Consider the following 20,671-nt stretch of genomic DNA (forward strand, 5'->3'; position numbering starts at 1 on the left):
ATATAAAGATATATATTACACTTACTAAACATGTTTTAAATGTTTAACAAAGTTTTCCTTGTGATTTTATGTATACGTATGCGGTCTCTCATTATTTTTTATCAAGTCCACATACGTATCACAAGGCCGTGCGCACATCACATCGCTTGCGCGGGACTGCGTCCTAAATAAATGCGCTCAATGTCGCTCATTACGATTTGAACAGCGTTTGATAAAAAACCATTCTCTTATGCCGTTTTACGAATTTCATTGGTTTATTAGTTGTTCTTAGGTAATGACATAATATTCATAATAAATCTTTACCCAACAGTATTTTCTGGATTTTAGTAAATGAAATATGTATATAAATTTAAGAAAATTATTGTATTGTACTGTCAAAAGCACATTGAACGCAAAGTTTCAGACAAATCGGAGGGAATTGGTTGAAAATTGAATTGCAATAAGGTTTGATAAATTCATAAACAAAAATAAAATCTAGTCGAAGACGACACATGCAAATAAAGACCTACGACTATCGCAATATATATATACGATTAGCGATAATTATATTCAGGAGAGTCATGAAAAAGGGTGTCAACAACAAATCAGAATAACCCTGATTTTTTTACTATATAGTAATTATTTTTTAAATGATGATGACATTATCACGTACGTCACTTTCATTTGATGCACAATTAAACCCTTTAATGTGAAATTCCATAAATGGACTTATATGCGGAGAACGCCATCATTTCGATAAAATCTCCGAATTTAACACTTCCGTTATGAAATGCGATAAATTTTAAGTGAATTTAAAAATATATATATATTCAGTTTAAAACCTTGTCGTAATCACAGGAAGCATTTATTTAATTCCATTTACAGCAATCAATGATATTTTCATAAATCGTATTAAAAATATGCAAATATTTATAATAAAAAAACAACAAAAGATTCAATGCCGACTCTTTGTGAATATAGTATTCGTTTATGTTTTTAATTGACATTCATTTTTACTTACAAAATAAACAAATTATAATAACTTTTAATTTGAATGAATATTAATGCACCTATCGAGCGTGACATTGCGTTTATTGTTGTAAAAACAAGAGAAAAATACTAATACTATTTAATTATTATTATAAATCGGTCGAAGAGTCTGTCTGATTCACATTTGAAATAACAACATTACAACACACGGTCGAGCTAACCGTATCAATGAATAATGTTCTATTTTAGCTGCTCCGATGAAGTGACGACAATCGTGTACAATAAATAATTAATAATATAATAAATAAATATTGGACAACATCACATACATTACTCTGATCCCAATGCAAGTAGCTAAAACACTTGTGTTATAGAAAATCAGAAGTAGCGACGGTACCACAAACACCCAGACCCAAGATAACATAGAAAACTAATGATCTTTTTCTAACACGACTCGGCCGGGAATCGAACCCGGGAGTACGAAACCCTAGGAGTGGCGTACCCATGAAAACCGGTGTGCACACTACTCGACCACAGAGGTCGTCTATAAAATAATATTGTAAAATTAGTAAATCAAACATTGGCAACTCTGTGACCGGTTACTAATAGTGAACTCGTATCACAAGTTTATAAAATTATTTGGTATGTTTAGGTGCGATGGTCCCGTGGTTAAAACACGTGAATCTGAACAGATGATTGGGGGTTCAAACCAAGATAAGTTCCAATCAATTAATATGAGTTCAATTTGCGTTTATTCGTTTTTCATCTCGTGGTTCGCAGTGAAGGAATTAATCGCACGTGTCGAATAGGAATCTATCACGGCCTTAGCCCAGAAGTGGGGCATTGCAGGCTGTGCTTACTTACTAGATATATTTATTAATTATCAAAATACATTTACAAAATGTTTTTTTTTTATTATTATATTCCGTTTATAAAATAATGTTGAAAGCTATATCAGGCTATATTAATCCTAAAGGCTTTAAGTGTTAAGGTTAAAGTGACCATCAATCAATGAAAAATTGTACTGATTTTTAATTATATAATATCGTAATATAAACCATACTGAACACTCATCACATCGAAACGATCAATAAGGCACATCAAATGAATCCACCTTTAATAACACTCTCACATACTAAACATGCCTTTATTTACATAATAGTTACATAAGCTTAAGATATATGTGTATAGTTATTGTTATTATATATAATGTAATAAATTAGTTATCAAATATTAATCGAAGCGTTCGTTCCAAGTCAAGGCTGACAATGTTTACGTCTCATTTTCGACACTAACGTCTAGTGCCGTGCTATATATAACGCGAAGATTCACTTCGTGAATATTACACACGTTATTGAGTTAAAGATAGCACTCGTTAGTCAGTACTTGATTCATCAGACAACAATACGCGCCCTAAATAATTAATTGCGAATACTTTTTAAGAACTCTTTTTGTACGCTTTGTTTTTTTAATTTTACTTACAATTTCTTTGACCGAAAGACGAACTATCTGCGATGATATGTAGATATATATATATATATATATATATATATATATATATATATATATATATATATATATATGTGCTTGGAACAAATATAAAATACTGCAAAAATGTGTGCAAACATGAATATGCGATCGGATAGAAAATAGACGCAACGCCTACAGCTTTCCTTACTTTAAGAGGACACGAATGAACATCACAAATATAAATGATCATGACATTAATATCATATATTAAAATCAAATGGATAAATGTACATTTAATCATGAAAGAAAATAAATCTATACTATATATTTGCGTCATACTTCTTACTAATCAGTAAATACTAATTTAAAGTAAAGAATTAAACGTAAATCGTTAGAAAAATACCATAGACGCGCACAAAATATTCTGACAACACACGATAATAATAAACAATTATACAATCTATAATAAAAAACATATTAAAAAGCTAAGAAATTAGGTGATCTGAACACAAAACATAATAACGATTGTTACAAATGAAAAATACAAAAGAGTTATACCTAACGCTTGAAACATTAATTACGAATGCAATATCATTAACCCGCCCAAGCAGTTTCGCTGCAACTACAAATAACTCACGAGTAGAGAAAACAACTCTTAACACAATGAATAACTTGAATAACATGTACAAAGTGGTATTATTGTCTGAGCTCACTCTCGAAAGAGTCATTTAAAATTTTTATTATATCTGCCAAAAATATTTTATGATGAGTTGTGGGGCTTTGTCTCTTGCACTGGTTATTCTTCGTGTTTAAAGCTTCATATTCTTTGTTCAGTTTCCTCTTAGCTGATGAATTGACCTTTTTGCGTTTCATTTTGATTGTGGCATTGCACGGGAAAAATATGCAAAGATAAATTCGCCTCGATGTTATATACGATATTAGTCGTTTTGAGGTACGTAAGACTTTTAAAAATAAAACAAAAAAGCTATATAAAATGAATTCGGTTGGTCGAGTCGTGACCTATTTCTTCAAAGAAAAAATACAAACCACAAGCAAACGCGAATCACAAACAGAACTTCCAATTAATTCAATAAAATCATTCCAACAGCAACAGTATGTGGATACTGGATGCCGAGTAAAGCTCCTCTCGTCGCCATAAATATGTCAATGGTGTAAGTAAAATCGTCCGCACTGTGCACGTTTTCAGCGGCCGGGCTGTGATAAATGGTGTGCGTGGAGTCAACGGCCGCCGCAGTGGGCCACGACTCCACGAGGCAGACAAATGTGTTGCACACGTAAATAGAGAACCTAATGCTCATTTACAAGCAAACATCAATGCGTCATTAAAGGCAAATGGTTAGGAGACTAATTAATCATATTTAAATTTAAATTATACCAAAGATTATCCAGTGCCTAGAACACGTAAATCTTAACCGAGTTATGAGTTTGAGTCCGGGCTTACGCTACAAAGTTTTCATTTATTTTTGTTAATAATTCATATTGTAACCTAATCCATCCAAAATAAGCACCAAGCCTTTCTATTATCTATTCTTGAAAGGGAGGAGGACTTAAGTCAGTATGTACATACAGGACATATCTCACATATATCCTGTACGTACATTGTTACTAGCCATATATCAGTTTAGAAATACAATTAAACATCCGCAAAAACGGCAAAACAGCGTTAAGCTTAGCTCTATGAATAACGAAACAATATAACGGGCTCATAAAAATTTAACACAAACATGAGGTTAGACGATATTCATAAACAACAATATCATCGACATCACATGGCAACCCGAAACTGTGCGGTAATAGCTATAAGGCTGAGACGTAGGGATTATAACGCTTAAGATACGGCTACGATGCTCCAAACTCTGCGCCATATACAAGACGTTAGGGCGTCTTGAGTAGAATTTTATGTCGCCAGACTTATGTTTCTACAGCGTACTTAGCGACTTTAGTCGAACGGATTTTGCCGATTATTCGTAACAATGTCTAAATTGTTAAATGAGGAGTTAACTGGAGATTAACTAATTAATTGATAGAAATATGAGACATTTGTAAATTGTCGATTGGTTTTAATGAAACAGAATCAAACCACCGTACAATATTAAATCATGAGACAATTCAGGGATTTTTCGTTTAATGCATCTGACAATACCCGCTTTGAAACTCGCGTATAGTTGCGAGCAAATAACATATCACCAAAACCAATGTACACACTGGGGCGAATACAAATATAAAAGTAATAAGTATTGAAAAATGATTTTGGTAACGACAATGATGAAGATAATGATGATATTATGAAAATGTAACAGAAAGCGAATGGGCTAACAAGTTAATTTCGAACCGATATAAATAAAAACAAAACATTAGATACACACTGGGACAAAAGCAAATCCAATAAGGAGAGAATAGAAGGATAAATAGACATTCCTATTAAATCGTAAAGTACTCGAGCGGCTCCTAAATAAAAGCTGTACGCTAGACAATATGATTATCAAAGAATATTTTTCTGCGCAAGGACGACGGTATATGGAGCGGGTGGGGATGACGGGTAGGGGGGGTAGTAATGAGGCCGTCTAGACGCCGTACAGCATTACAATGGTATATTGTATTTGTATTATGCCCCTTACTGCTACGTCCTAACCCCCGCTATCTACCTCGTGGCATGCAAATGATTAATGAACCGCGAAATTAATAGTGTCCGAGATTCGTGACAGCCAATTCGTAATTCACGTACAATAGCCACTTAGAATTTTTTACGAGCTGATGTGCCCGCGACATCGTTCACATGCTTTAATTAGGGAGTTGTAACTCTCAAAACAGTCTGTTTTTCTTTATCTTTGTGCCCGTTAGTCTGAGCAATCCAGATACTCTACCGCCAAACAGTAAAGTGTTGCCTAGTTCTAGATCGAATGGTGAGTCACCCAGTATAATAACAGGAAATACGGACATAACATCTTAGAGCTGGATTGTACGAAGTTTATTATCCCTTACAGTGCCATTCTTTCCAACAGGTGGCAAGCCTTTTTCCTTTCTTATAGACAATTTAAAAAAAACATGTTCCATAATCTTGCGAACGCGTCGAAATCAAGTCGCTGATTTAACAGTTAAATTAGGTATTTCACAGACCATAGTTAATAATGTCGTTATATACGATCAAATACAGACGGACCCAAATTAAGAAACAGTTATATAACAATTGACACTATTATAACTTCAAAGCACTTTAACGCCAGTTAAGATAATATATTTACTGCATAATAATCTTACATAAGCAGTTGAACCACCAACCAATTAAATAAATGAGCAGGCGTTTCATGTTTCTTTGGTATATTTTTAAAAGACTAAAATAGGTAATTCATTTATGTAAACGACCAGTAAAATTAAATACGTTGAAGTTGCATGACAGTATGCGGAAACTTCGGAATTTATCGAAATGGCCTTGTCAAGGTGATTTCGAAACAGGTATAAACATTAAACGAGAAAATGAGACGTCAAAAATTATAAAACTCGTTTTAACGATACATAATAAAATTATTTTGTAAAGCACAAAGAATAAATAAACAGTCAACATTAACAGACTGAATATATTCCGACTGGGGGCACATATTCTTCTATTAAAAAGATTTAGTGGATACACGTGTCACATGCAGGTTTCATTTAGCTCCGAATACGAAATCAACTGTAAACACAAATTAAGCACTCGAAAATTCAACGCTGCTTGTCCAGATATTAAGCCATGATCTAGAATTCGGGCTTTAAAGTTCGTCAAATCTATCCACTGATCCATAACGGCTCGCACATAAATATGTTGTAACAATTGATACGATGAGAACATCGTTTTAACCGGTCATACATTCCGTTTTAATTGAACGAAAATAATTAAGGAGCGATATACTCGCATTCAAACCTTATTTAACAGTTAAAATCGATTTTAACTCGATAACGCTTTGCTGTCCACTTAAACCCATTCGCGGTCCGTCCTCTGTTAACTTACAAATAAACTATTACTTTATATCCTATCGAGTTTTTATCGATAGACATTAATTGCTCTGATAAACTGAATTGAATCGAGATTTAATTGAATAAGTAAAATTAAAATAGAAACATGCTTTATAAAATATCTGCTGTAATAATAAACTATAAAGATTCAGCCTTGTATGCACTGTGTTGTGACAGACGGTCAGACAGTTCTAGAGACCTATTTTATCCTTTGGGTACCTACGGAACCCTAAAAATCGTAAGACAAAATAAAAACCCACATATTGTCTTAAGTACATATACATATTACCTTTTAGTTGTAATAAAGACAATAAAGGTATTTTCATTATTTTTTAAATCTTGAGTCCTGTCGATGTTTTACTACGATTGCGACATTAAGTATATTATAATGTAATAGAAATTAGTAAAAAATAGCCATGATTTATATTGTTTGGGCTAATACAAGCTTATTTAATCAACAATCTTCATCAATACAACGTACGTCTCATTTACTATTTTCGACCTTTCAAGACTTCTTCTAAAACATTTTTCATTGACCAATTTGACCTATGACCTCGATATCCGTGATATTAAACCACTACGTGACTAGAACAACGGGGCACTCAGTTTCAAATACAAATACGTCAAGTGTATTCCTAGAATCCTCTTTATACTTATAATTTTCAACGTACGGTGTGCATGTATTGTTTTACATTACGCTTATCGCAGACAAGTTTACTTGAATCCCTCAAAGCAATTAAGATCTTTATTCTAAATATTTATTACCGAGATATTCGTTTGTTTATTAGCTCGTTAAGCAAGAAGACGTTTAAGATTCTGCAAACACATTGTGTGGCAACTGACAACGGAACGGGTTGTACTAAACACACAATTTAAATGCAACTAGAACATCTCGTTGATTAAGTTACACTTACGCTGTACGATGAGTTTTACACAGCGCTTATGTATTTAAGCTTGATTATTTTTCGAATACGAATTTATGCCTAAAATCCCTGCGGTTAGCTTACATGGTCAGCTTATTCAATGGTCGTGATATCAAATCTGGACAAACTAAATGTGTTTATAAATCATCACGCATCGTACATGGAAGTGAATATAAACATCCTGAGTGATGTACATCCGCCTGTAGTACTACATCCGCAATTCAGTTTCTAATAAGCTCTGAATAAAATTTTTGACAGTTTTCGATATGAATATGAATGTACTTTATGTTTTAGACTTACACATGAGCTATCTGATAGTAAATGGTTACTATCGTACGTCTAAGTTAGCACTGTAATAATTAATAATTATCTCTCATGTCGTATATGTTCCACTAAACTCGGGAACTAGGGTGTTATGTCCCTTGTGCATGTATTTACACTGGCTGATTTACCCTTCTAAAAAATACTCGAGTAGGTGTTACCTACGCTGACTGGTTTTGAAAATAGACCAAATAAATTTTATAATTAAATGTTATGCAACAAGATAATAACTAACATATTTTAATTAAAGGACAATTAACAGCCATACGAGTTGTAAAAGTTAAGCAACAAGCAAGAGCTGGCAGCACTGCAGTTGAAATAGTTTTGAGAAGACGTTGGTGAGGTTTAATTACAGTTGTATGTGTGTTTATGCGAGCTCGGAGCAATGCTATGTATCACAAACTGGGTCGTGCCAGCGCCGCGCCGCGCCGGCCCATAAGCCGACCGCTTTACGTTATGATATCTCCACTTTGTTACTTCACAGTTATTTTAACCACCGTATAACAATTCAAATTCATTTTAATTTTCATCCCAAAGATAAACGCGAACAAAGGATATCCTGCATAAATATTAACAGCGTTTAAGATACGTCGTAAACATTAGAATGAAAATAGTCTCGACAAATAGTAAGAACAACAAAGCCGAGAAACACTCTCGTTATCACCAATGTAAATATTGGACAAGTAAATCATTCGGCAACAATTTCCTCCGCGTTCCGTCGGAACATAAGCGTAATTACCGACGTCAAATCGTAAACAACTGCGGCCTCGAACTCACTTAGCGTTTGCTCGGCCGAATCCATTTAGTGTCCGTTAGTTAAAATGGCCGACGGGTTTGCGCGTTTGTTATCAGAAATCTCATTAAACTAAATGAGCACCGGCTATCGAACAGACATATCTGCGACTCGCACTAACATATACATAAAATCACATACTTCATTCTTACTGGGGACGGTCACGCGATCTGTAACGACAGTCGCGAACGTAGGCTTCTAAGAAGTTTGCAAACGAAAGAGTATTTCAAGTTACGTGTTTAAACGGTTGCATGTTTGTTACGAGTTAGATGCTCGCTAATGGCGAGATATTGTTACAAATATGTGACAATAACTTTGTAGACAATAACAGTTACAACTTTTCCATTATGACGATCACTTTCAATGTTAGCTGTGTTGTATGTGTGTGTTAATACGAGGTATCATTTGAAAACATTGTCCAATCAAAAATTCAAAGGTAAACTGTAATAAAATGTTGACGTCATATTTTTTTTAGTATATTAGCATGTGCACAATTTTAAATAATCGTTTCAAATTTACATTAAAATATCCATATAATTTCCAAGTAATGTTTAAATCGAAACTTAGTGTATAAATGACAATATATGTAAAACAATTGTTATACATATAATATGAAGTTATAATATAGTATGCTTGCGATATATTTGATCGAAGTCACTCTTTTCGATCTTTCAAAATATTTCCAAACAATGATTAACAAAATTTGTTACATTTTGTCAAAATTCGTAATTAATACGAAATATAATTAGGCTAGGAAGTTAATTATAATTTTGCATCTAATTGTACGATAGAAACAGCATCGCAGCACTTTCCTGCATTGTCAGCTTATTTCCTACAACGAGTTGAATTTACGAATGTTGTTGCCAAATCGGGAATCCGGTCTCGTGTAATCCGGTACTAGCCAGACAATCTCTTCTATTTAATAACCTTTTATTTTCAGCTCAAATAATGCAGGTCTATTTTCCATATAACTACATATATTCCAAAGTTAATTATTTATATTATTATTATATAAAATTTTTGCGACATTTGAAACGAATACCAGACTAGGTAGCCTATAGTTGACTCCAACCAGCTAAATGCTTTGTTGAGAACGCAATAAAAGTGGGCAAGTATTTCAGAAACAGACGTGACAGGTTCTCGCCACATGTTCAGCATATTACAATAAAAGCTCAAGTAGTACTTACTCTAAATGGTGCAGGGAAGAGTGACGAGGCATCGGGCTCGGCGGCGTGCGCGTGCGACATCTGGTGCGCGCGCGCTTGCCGTTCGCGCTCCCTGTCGCGCTCGCGGTCGCGCGTGTCACGGTCGCGTGTGTCGCGGGGCTCGGCGCGCGGCTCGCGACCGTCTCGCGGTTCGCGGCCCGCCCACGCACCGCCCGCGCCGCCGCCGCCCCCGCCCCGTTCCCACTTGTCGTACCTGAAACGATGATATGATTATTTTATTACAAATACAATATCTGATTATGTCATTGGACAATCATTCATTCATGATAATATATCCTTAAATAAACTTCTATATAAATATACAAGGATTAGAATTCCTAGAGGCAGCAGCTCATACAATAAAAAGAAGTTACTTTTAAGGTTATTTATTTATACAGACATAATTGTATACAACTAGAAAAAGTAAAGATAGACTTAAAACTGATTAACGCGTACTAGGGGCGTATACACATTCAAGTGATTAAAAGAAAAAAAAGAAAATACGAACTTAGTTCGTACTATTTCCAAAAAGGCATATTTGCTCTCCTTGTTATATAACATAACGGAATTTACAAAGCACGACGATGATACAACCGAAGAGATGTTTGTTCTTCTTATCAACAAGTGAAATGTGTACTTTGTAAGGAGTATGTAGTATATTAGGTCAATGATACAAAAGCTTGTAAGGGCAATGGTTTACTCGTTTCCATTTAGTGGGTGGTCTTTTGGAAAACATCATAAGTAAGTAAGTAGGTACTAACAGTACTAACAGAGTACAGAATTTACTTTCGGAAGTTTAAAAAAAATATTTATGACCAAGTTTAATGCATAAAGCGCAAGTGATAATATCCTTTTAATTAACTTACTTACTTGAACTTGAGTAAGATAATTAAAAGGATATTATCGGCTAGTAATTACCTATTAATGAATATTATTCTAACACGTTGCTCAAACGTCCGTTCGTGAATACAAATGTGGCAGAAATTTATTTAACATGTGACAATTCATAATGACGCTTTACTAAAGTACTTACTAAAATTGTGACCTCGTTAAACAATTTTACCTTCAAGCAAAAGTGTACCCATTTCCGTTAATGTTCATACAAATATTAGTTTAAAAAAAAAACAAAACAATATTCTTTATAAAAAAGTAGCAGCTGCCATAACGTAAACGTCTGTATTAAGTTATAATGAGTATCAACTATTTAGTTACAATATAAATCAATTTTGTTTTGAAACACGAAAATCGTACATATTAATAGCACGTTCAATCTTGAATCGGACATATATAAAGGTTAATGGATTAGTCGAATTCCGTGCCGTATCCCACTTGCATTGCTATACTTGTATTGCTGTATTGCAATCGCGGTTATTGTGATTACCGACCGTGTTGCTACGGATTTGGGTCGAATGACTTAGTTATCGGACAATATCTGACTAATTACCACTACCGTTGCTCTATTTGCTATAGTATTCACCGTTCAAGAGCTGGAAAGCGATTATTGTAAGGGATTAATGGGTCGGAGCTATTGTGCTTGAAGGCGTGTGATATCAATTATATTGACTTCTGGTAATTCAAATGTCAATTTTATCTCTTACCGTAGGCTGTTCATTATATTAGGAAATTTATATTGTTGAATCGTAACTTCAGACTAATTAATTATTTTGTGAAATATGTTAGTTTTTAATTGTTTATGTTGTTTTTACATTGTTATAGTTTTGCGGGAGTACTTGAATACAAATGGTATACTCACACTTCATACGAAATATGTTTTTAACAATGTTATTATTATAACTACATTAAAAAACGTGGCAACCAACATTATTTGGCTGGGCGGGCATCGAGTTTATAAAATATTATTATTAATTATTTATAAATAAACCCAACAGTTTTTTGTTTCAAACTAAATCATCTAGTTTAATTAATGTAAATCGTAATTCGGATTACAACCACAGTCAGAATAACAATTAGTTTTCATTTCACCTGCATTTGAAACACGCTGTAGTAAATAATTTAACCCAAGCAATAATTCATGGTCTAGGTTTTTCATACGATACCTTTAGTAAGTTCAAGTAGTTCATTTGATTTTAAATTAATATTAGTTTACAGTAAACATATGTATACCTATTATTTTTTTATTAAGAAAATTGGTATCAATGCTTTTTCATATACTTAGTACGTTTATAAAATCAAGGATACGTACGCTATTAAATCAAATACGTCTTGGTCAGTAATAACTTAGAAATTTCTCTCAAAGAAGGTTTTAATCTTGTTTAAGAAGGATGTTAGAACCTACTTATTCACCAAACAAATTATGATAGTGAAACCTCCCACTCGCACAATTTGAGTTTCGTTTATGAATCAACTCCAACTCTAACAATAGTAAAGGCAGACATCACGATGAATCTAACACGTGCCGGAAGAAATTCCTTCACAGGGATTCTACCAATCAGCACTAGAGGAGAATAATAGAATAGGTTCGTAACTACAATGTATTTCAGCGGTGGGAACAAAGACGCGTTCCATATATTGGCATGTACTGCTTATAATAAACTAGCTATAAGACCCGGCTTTGCAAGGGAAGAATAAGGGTCTAGAATAAGAAGAATAACGTTTATATCATAATACACATCCCTATTGGCCTATTATTTTCCGACTTCAAGAATCATCATCAGCTCATTCCTCATTAATCGCTGCGTCCATTAGTGAAAGCCGTATTAAAATCCGTTTGTAGTTTTCGAGTTTATAACGGACATTCGTGGCAGGACGATTTTTTAATATGTAGTGATAGTATTGTGCCGTGCACATATACATACCTAAGAGATAAAAGGCATAATACTAACAAGAGTCTATATCATAGAACACACAAATGTGTGACCGACGCGTTATCTCACTATCTGTCTAGTATCGATTATTATAACCTCACTACCGACATTCAGTTAATGTTTATTTTCGACGAGATAAGCGATACGTTTAATGGATTAGTTACAGCGTCTGCTGCAATGCTTTTAATTGAAACGCGCAGGATATGCGTTTGAAACGTATTGATTCACGCCATATTTACCGTGCATTAAGCCATGGGAATGATACGATTCCGCTATGAGATATTAGTTGATTAATGTTTTCAATATAAAGAACAAATTATTATGATTAAAACGAGCTTAAATATAATGTTTTTGCATAGATTAAACATAAACAAACGAGTAGGTGTGACCCGAGGTTTTATCCGCTTTAAATTTGTTCCATAACATGAAGTACTCTAAAAAAGCCCTAAAGTCTGACAATGTTAACGGAAGAAAAATAACGTGATCGAAATCCTATTTATTTTTATGTACAACAGTTATTATCTACTATGTATGTGTGTAAAAAATGATAAACAAATATGTACGTAGCGTACGTACAAATTTGTTAAGTTTTTATAACTTTTGCGTGACCGATTTTGATGAGATAAAGTCTAAGCGGTAACTTGGAATATTCTCCTATAATAAACGAATTATTAACCATTTGTTTCATTTCATAGTTTTCTGGATAACTTGCAAATAGATACTTTAATTTAATAAAAATATTTATTTGTATTACGAAAATTATTTATTTGTCAAGGTAATAATATTAATGCAACCGGTTGATCAAATTAAATTATAATCTCATTTATAAACCGACGTATTAACAAACTGACCTAATAATTTAAATGAAAATTCGTCGCCGTAATGTACTTTTAGCATTGACTAAATATGGAAATGATAGTGTTATATTGACCGTTGAATATAAAATTGTTACAAATAATTGAATAAGTTACATTCGTGTTTTAATTCATCTCGCGATCGGCGGTGAAGATAACATCTCGAGGAAACTTGCAAGGGTATGATGAAATCAAGTGTATACAGTCGACCGCATTGTACCAGCGTGAATGTATAGGCTCCAAATCATTTTCTTAAAAGGAATTTGCCCAGTAGTTGAACATATACAGGTTGTTAATTTAATTTTTAATTTAAATAATATACATATTATATTTCGTACCGTTGTGAGAATGAAAGGCACTACAAACTACCTGGGTGCCTTCAAACGAGGCGTGAAGAGGCATCTTGCGTGTCGGTCATCATGGTTAAGACGACTAGTGCAGTTCATTCTCGCTGACTGTACTGGCCGTCTTCGCGTTTGGACTCCACTACCACTTACCACCAGGTGGCCACTCCACCTGGTGGTAAGTCATATGCCATTGTATAAATAAAAATGATTATTCTCTTATCTTCTTAATTTATATGATTACTCTGTGATATTTTTTCATTTAACAACAAGCTATTAAATCAAGGGCTGTCAGCTTATATACGGATACGTATATACTAATAGGTAATAAGATACATACGATGTTCAATCCGCTGGAACCGCGCCAAAGAAAAGGGTTCGCACGTGAGACATGAAATTATTTCCAGTGCAAATATTGCTTAAAAATTGTAACTTAGCAAATGTATGTTATTTATCTCGAATACGAGCAAATTTGAATAAAACCTAGAACGATAAACGTAACTCTAAAACCAGTTTAATATATTATTACCTAACATTTAGATTGTGATGCTGTCTGGCAATAAAAACATGCAGGCACATTAAAATAATATCAATCCAAATTATAAGATACACAAAAGGCACGAACAACACGATTGTGGAGAATAATTATTAAAAAAAAATCATATTATTACTAAAATTACGAGAAGAGACAAGAGAGAGAAGTTGATAACATTCATCATATTTTAACTGAGGATATTCTTCGATATAAATAATATCTGGTAGGGAATAGGGTACCACCCACCCACTAGCAATTTCTCCACTAAACGACCGTACTTTGTAGTGCTGTATTCCGTTTTGAATGGAAGTGAGTCAACGGAATTACAGGCACAAGGGACATAACGTCCTAAATGGGTGTTGACGATATTAAAAGTGCTTTACATTAAAATTCCGATATTATTTATTCAAATCGTAGTACATAGTAATAATAGTAGACTTATAAAACAATTAAATCGTCATGTTACATCTTTTCTACCATTTTAATAACAGGGTATGTTCAATAAAATTCAATTAAATGTATATAAATCTGTCTTGTTTTCTATCAATAAACTCTGAGTCCACGCATTTTAACTTAAAAATAATCTTATTTTGAGTAATATGCCTTTTCGTCAATGTTTTTTTGACTATTTCAAAATTTCAACTAAAAAAACTGTGGAATGTTATTATAGAAATTATTTACAGAACCCGTGTTTGTAGGCGAAGATGAAGTTGACCATTTAACATCAGGTGGTGAATTTTCTCTCCTGACTTCATAAAATACATTAAGAATAACTACGCAGCCATAAATTGAGAAGATAGCAAGCACCCTTCCAACAACCCCATACACTACTCCGCACATCGCGTACAATTACAAGACAATAAATTTAACGTTAATTATTTAAATAAATATTGTGCGGTACATCAAGATAGTGGCACGACGTCACGTAGCCTTTGCCAGGTGTAACTTCTAGGAACGTCCGCTGTACGCGCATATTTTATTTACGATCGCAACTCATAAGTCTTGCGTTATCGAGTAATTTGCAGTCTTACTGTGCGGTGCAGCTAAGACGGTGATAGTAATTATAATGTATACTGTTTGTTATAATATTACTGTGTTTCGTTCTATTAATATTGAAACACGTTGCAATGGCAGAGTTTATACAATATACGGAATGCTCTTTAATGTGTAAAATATGCTAGATATTAAAGAAACCGTTAAACCTCTACATTTCCTTGCTAAAATTCATATCAAGCAAAATAGAGTAGCAGATATTTTAGGCTAAATAACTACAGATTTTTTTCTGTAGGAAACTCAGCCGGCGCTGTGTAGTCGAGTTGAAACCGAGCACCGATTTAGCTAGCTGGTAATATTGTTTCAGAAAATAGACAAAAAGCAAAAATTCCAAATTCATGGTTTTTAACAAACATTTGGGACATAAAAATTTTAAATATCAACCAATCATAAGATCGAATGATTAATATCCGCGAATATTAAGGAAGTAAACTAAATTGTAGGCTAGAGGTTTTTCAAACTCAAGCTAAGTGAGATCAGTCGTGCATCTGAGTTTCACAAACTGTTTACTATGCAATAATAAATCTTTGTGATGTTCGACCTCGCAGGTGAAAGTAGCGCGGATTCAATCAAGTTCTTATCTCACAGTTATAGAGTTACAAGTTTCGCGCATCTAGCGGCTTACTTTTGCTTGTTCATATTTTTATCTTCTAATCTGAGATTTATTGCCATTGTTGTCCATTTTTGAGGCCCGCCTAAATATTCACGATTACGTACAACTGTTTTGAAATTCCGTTATCTGTTCTTAGGAAGAGAATAAATTGAAAGTTCTTTCGTAATAACATACCAGTTATAATGTGGTCTACACTTTTGGGATTCCAATAATTTCAAGGGATTGCACTGGTAATAAAATACTATAACAGGAGATACAAAATAAAAAATAGTTTATTTTTTTAAAATTCTGTTTATTTTTATTATTACTAATTCGGTGGTATTTTTAATTCGATGTTCAAGACTGCCGTTTTAGTACTTGTTATTGTACGAATAACAAAATTTTTATTATTTATAGTAGTTGTCCTAGTATATTTGTTACTCAATCGTGAATCAAGTCCACTGAGTCACCCATAACAGGATTATAAGATTAAGTAACTACTAAATAAAACAAAACACATCTGACGTTGTGTAAACATATTTTGGTTATAGATTGATAGGAAGATGTTAATATTTATGTTATAATATATGATATGAGCAAATACGGAATGATTTCAAATAAAGGTATTATTGTCATAGTCTTAAGAACGAATAAAAACCAGACTTTTATTTGAGGTATAGAGTATATGCAAAACAATACCTAACTATAATAAAGCGTACAAACTAATAAATGTAATCTTGAAATTCGACGAGCTAGCACAATGAATATACTTTTCAGCATACGGGAACGTTAATAATACATGCTCTCAACACCCATCATTACACCTTCCACTTTCCATAGAAAAATATATTGTTGCCATAATTTACTGTTAATTGTTTTTTTTAATTTTAGTTCATAATTTATATGTTAACATGATGTATCGTTGTGACATCAAAAATTAAGATTTATTTATTATTACTACACTTTAATACATTTATCAGAAACACGGTAACACATTAACAGCTTCGTCTTAAAGAGATGTCATTAAATAGCAATAAGCTTGAAGTCTTTAAGTGGTAGAATATCCTTCGCCGTCTTGTATTAAAACCACGAATAAAGTACATGAAACTCATTGCCTGCCTGAATTCGAACCTGCTAAATTTCGTTACGATCCACGTTCCATCCAATAGTGTGTTATAATTATGATTTAATAGGATATTCATAATTATAATCCGAATGACGGATATAAGCAAAATAACCTAATCACCCAGTTAAACATTATCAGTGACCATTTAATTTCAATTTCATAAAATTCAATTAACATTAGAATTTTCAATTACAATTACAATTTCAAATGTTGCATTCGTGAGCGATAATTTTATACCGAATATGGTGTACCTATATATCGGAATTATAAAACGGTTATTAGTAATTAAAAAATAACGTGCATTTCTGCTGATCGCAATATTTAACGTAATTAACATTCACGAAGCGATTAAATTCATAAAATTTATAAATATTTAGTAATCTTACTTCTACTACGATTGTTTTTTTCTAATTAATACAATTTAGCATAATTTTATAATAAATTATATATAACTCTTGCAAAACTTAATGCTGACACTATGGTTCTGATGAAATGAAACGTTAAGATTAAAACTAAGTATCTTTAAGAACTATGGGAACTTTATTACAGTTTAAACAAAAGCGTTAAATATTGTCAGTATCCTCATACTTTTCATTATGTTACACTTTAGCTGCTAGAATAGTTTTTAATTAAAATTACTTACGAGAGTTGTTTAAATGCTAACTGTAACATGTTACTTCATCCGAGTCTGATTTGTATCTTCTGAGGAAAAAAATGATCGAATTACATTTGAATTTTTAACAATAGCTTGATCTCTATAACAACTTTATGAATTACATATTGACATTACATTACATTATTATCGATGCGTACTCTAAAAATACTATGTAGGTGATGTTATTTTTGTAAATTCATCACGAATGCTAAGACATGTATTCACCGTACCCATATCTAACGCCCACACGAACAAATTTGCGAACACAGCAGCTCGTCTCGTAATAAAATCTATTATACGTAAGCGTGAATGGTATCTTTTCGACGACGTCACCGACAAAGCAAGCAAACCGGAGAAAATACATCAGCCGACTTATACATCAACGGCCGTATTGAACGGACGGTAATGCGGTTCTTAAGCCATATTCAACGTTGTCAGCGTCGCCTTATACAGCCAGCAAACTAGGGATTTACGAGTCAAGAACGAAGAATTATTTACTATTGCTCCGAAGCACTACACGGGTTTCACTTGTATTCACGTTTCGCTCTAAGTATATATTGTTGTACGGACGTATCATCGCTTGTACGTACGACGCTTGTATCTGTTGCGGGTCACAAAAGCGTCGATGAAAACGTCACACGGACTATCAATCGCAATATTTTGTCAGCTATTTCCTATCAGAGGCCACCATTGTGGGACTAACTACAGAGTGATTGATAATACGCCTGACACCGGCGACGATTTCGCTGAATTTATCGCATTGGTAAATAATATTATCGCTATAAATTTTTTGATATAATATAATCGTATTCTGAAACGTTTTGTTTTAATTATATCAACGGATAGAGACCGTTGCGGTAAAGACGTAATTAATATCAGCATAAATGTATGAGCGTGTAATCAATTTTGAATTTAAAATTATGTACGTTTTATTTCATCATTTAAAATGTTTACAATATTGCTGGGTTTTTTTAATGTTGTTATTGTTGAATTCAGAAACAATAACAATTTAAAAAATTGTTTCGTTCTATTTTGAGAACATGTTTAAAATTGGAAATGCCAATTTTCTTTATGACCTAGAAGGCGAAACAATTCCTTATAAAACTGTAAATAATTATAGTCTACTAGGAGACAGTGTTTACGTTGAATTAATTGATAAAATTAGTTCTAAGAATACTTTTAGTAAACATGTCCACCGTCGAACATAAAAACAATGACAAAAATGGATACAGATAATGGATTCTTTATCGTTGACATTAACTAGTCGATTACTCACGGACGTATACCGAGAATGCATTTAAACAAGGTAATGTGAGGGTAAGGCACTCAACTTGGATTCGGAGATATTTTTAACATGATAAATATTTTATTTTATATAAGATTTTATTATATTTTATTTTATTATTAACAATAGCTTTTTTCGACGAATAGAAGTTCCTACAGAGAAAAGCCTTTAAATAAAATGTGCCAAAACTCAATTAAGGCTGATATCAATACTTATAATAAATACAAAGTTTCTTTTAAGAATCTACATTCCAAACCGGTGGATCAATACTGTAAAATGACAATTATGAGGACCTTACAAATAAAGTTTTAACATTTACGATATAGATTAAAAGTAAATAACAACACCGCCTACGACTTATCAAAGTTTCAGAGAAAAGATTTAAATACTTATACACAGATGGAAATATGTCACATGTACTCGTGTGTTGACCGCTTTTATTTTGCAGTTTTTCATTAATACTGGTATTAAAACTTCAAAACGAGGACACAACTGTTCCCTACTGTTATTCGCTGCTTCACATTTATCAGTATTTTACACAATGCCTCTTAGTATTCTCATCCAATGAAAATGCACAAAGAATGATGCATATTTTGATTATTCATTAACCGCCATGCAAGTCAAAATAGTTACAACACTTACAGGATATACATGATTGTACAGTTAAGACTCTTTCTTCAGATTCCAGTCCAAGTAGGCAGGCAGGTTACTCTCTAATATTACGATAAACAATTTTATCCGTTCCGTCACGTATTGTATATCGATGTAAAACATAGCACATAAGTGCAAACGACTGTAGTAATGGAAAAATTTCAACTCATATGGATATATTATGCTTCAACGCTAATTATAAAACGCAAAAATAAATACAGTTTTGGTATAAAAGTGGAAAATGTAAAGCGGATATTTTGAAATTCATAAAAATATATAGTTATAAAATTGTCATAATATGCAGAGTGACGCGACGTTTATTTAAATAGAACAACATAATCGATCCGAAACATAATAACGTTATCAATACAGTCGAACATTGTTAATGTTACATATTATAAATAGTACGGACATTTTATATTCTTTATCAATCCCCTCGCGTACTTGTAAAGTCACCCTCTTTAGGTCATCGACCGAAATTCAAGAGACTAGAGGACATTTTAATACGCTCCCTTTGAAATAAATAAAAACACCATAGCGACACAACCACTCACGTCTGTTCCAGCATTCGAAGAAAGAAACGTTCATATCTCCAATATTAGCATTTAATTCCTATTAGCTAGGCTATTAATATTATTTTATGACTTTAAATCGGGTTCTCTCAGTCAGTCAAACGCTAATAATTATAAGTGGAAGAGAGACAATAACATTACTGCATCACTAAATTATAACAAGCTATATAATATTTATATTTTTTAACGATTCAACAAAATACGTGAGATTAACAAGAGCGGTTTCGTTATCTCTCGTTATAAAAAAAATAATTTCTACAAATACAACCGAACTCCTGGCAGCTGAGCGGTCGTTGACTTTTTATTTTTCCGAGGACATCAATTTTATCGCTCCGATAATGAACACAATGTCATACGATAACACATAGTGGGCACGCGCAGAATTAGCAATCGCACAATTAACCATCACGTGATATATTTACATATATAAAATCTACACGATATTCTTATAAATATCACCCAAAGATTAAACGATACATTCGATTAG

At 33.0% G+C, this 20,671-nt stretch overlaps 1 protein-coding gene across 5 annotated transcripts in view; it reads right to left on the bottom strand.

The window, feature by feature from the left end:
- Positions 1-20,671, bottom strand: part of LOC125072184 (AF4/FMR2 family member lilli) — a 208,551-nt gene that overhangs the window by 82,411 nt on the left and 105,469 nt on the right. For all 5 annotated transcript variants that reach the window (XM_047682709.1, XM_047682706.1, XM_047682707.1 and 2 more), the window contains exon 3: positions 9,675-9,906. In XM_047682709.1, coding sequence (XP_047538665.1) covers positions 9,675-9,906 — 232 coding nt within the window. The remainder of the gene's footprint in view (positions 1-9,674; positions 9,907-20,671) is intronic.

Source organism: Vanessa atalanta, chromosome 21, assembly GCF_905147765.1.
Source record: "Vanessa atalanta chromosome 21, ilVanAtal1.2, whole genome shotgun sequence".
In the NCBI taxonomy this organism is placed as follows: domain Eukaryota; kingdom Metazoa; phylum Arthropoda; class Insecta; order Lepidoptera; family Nymphalidae; genus Vanessa; species Vanessa atalanta.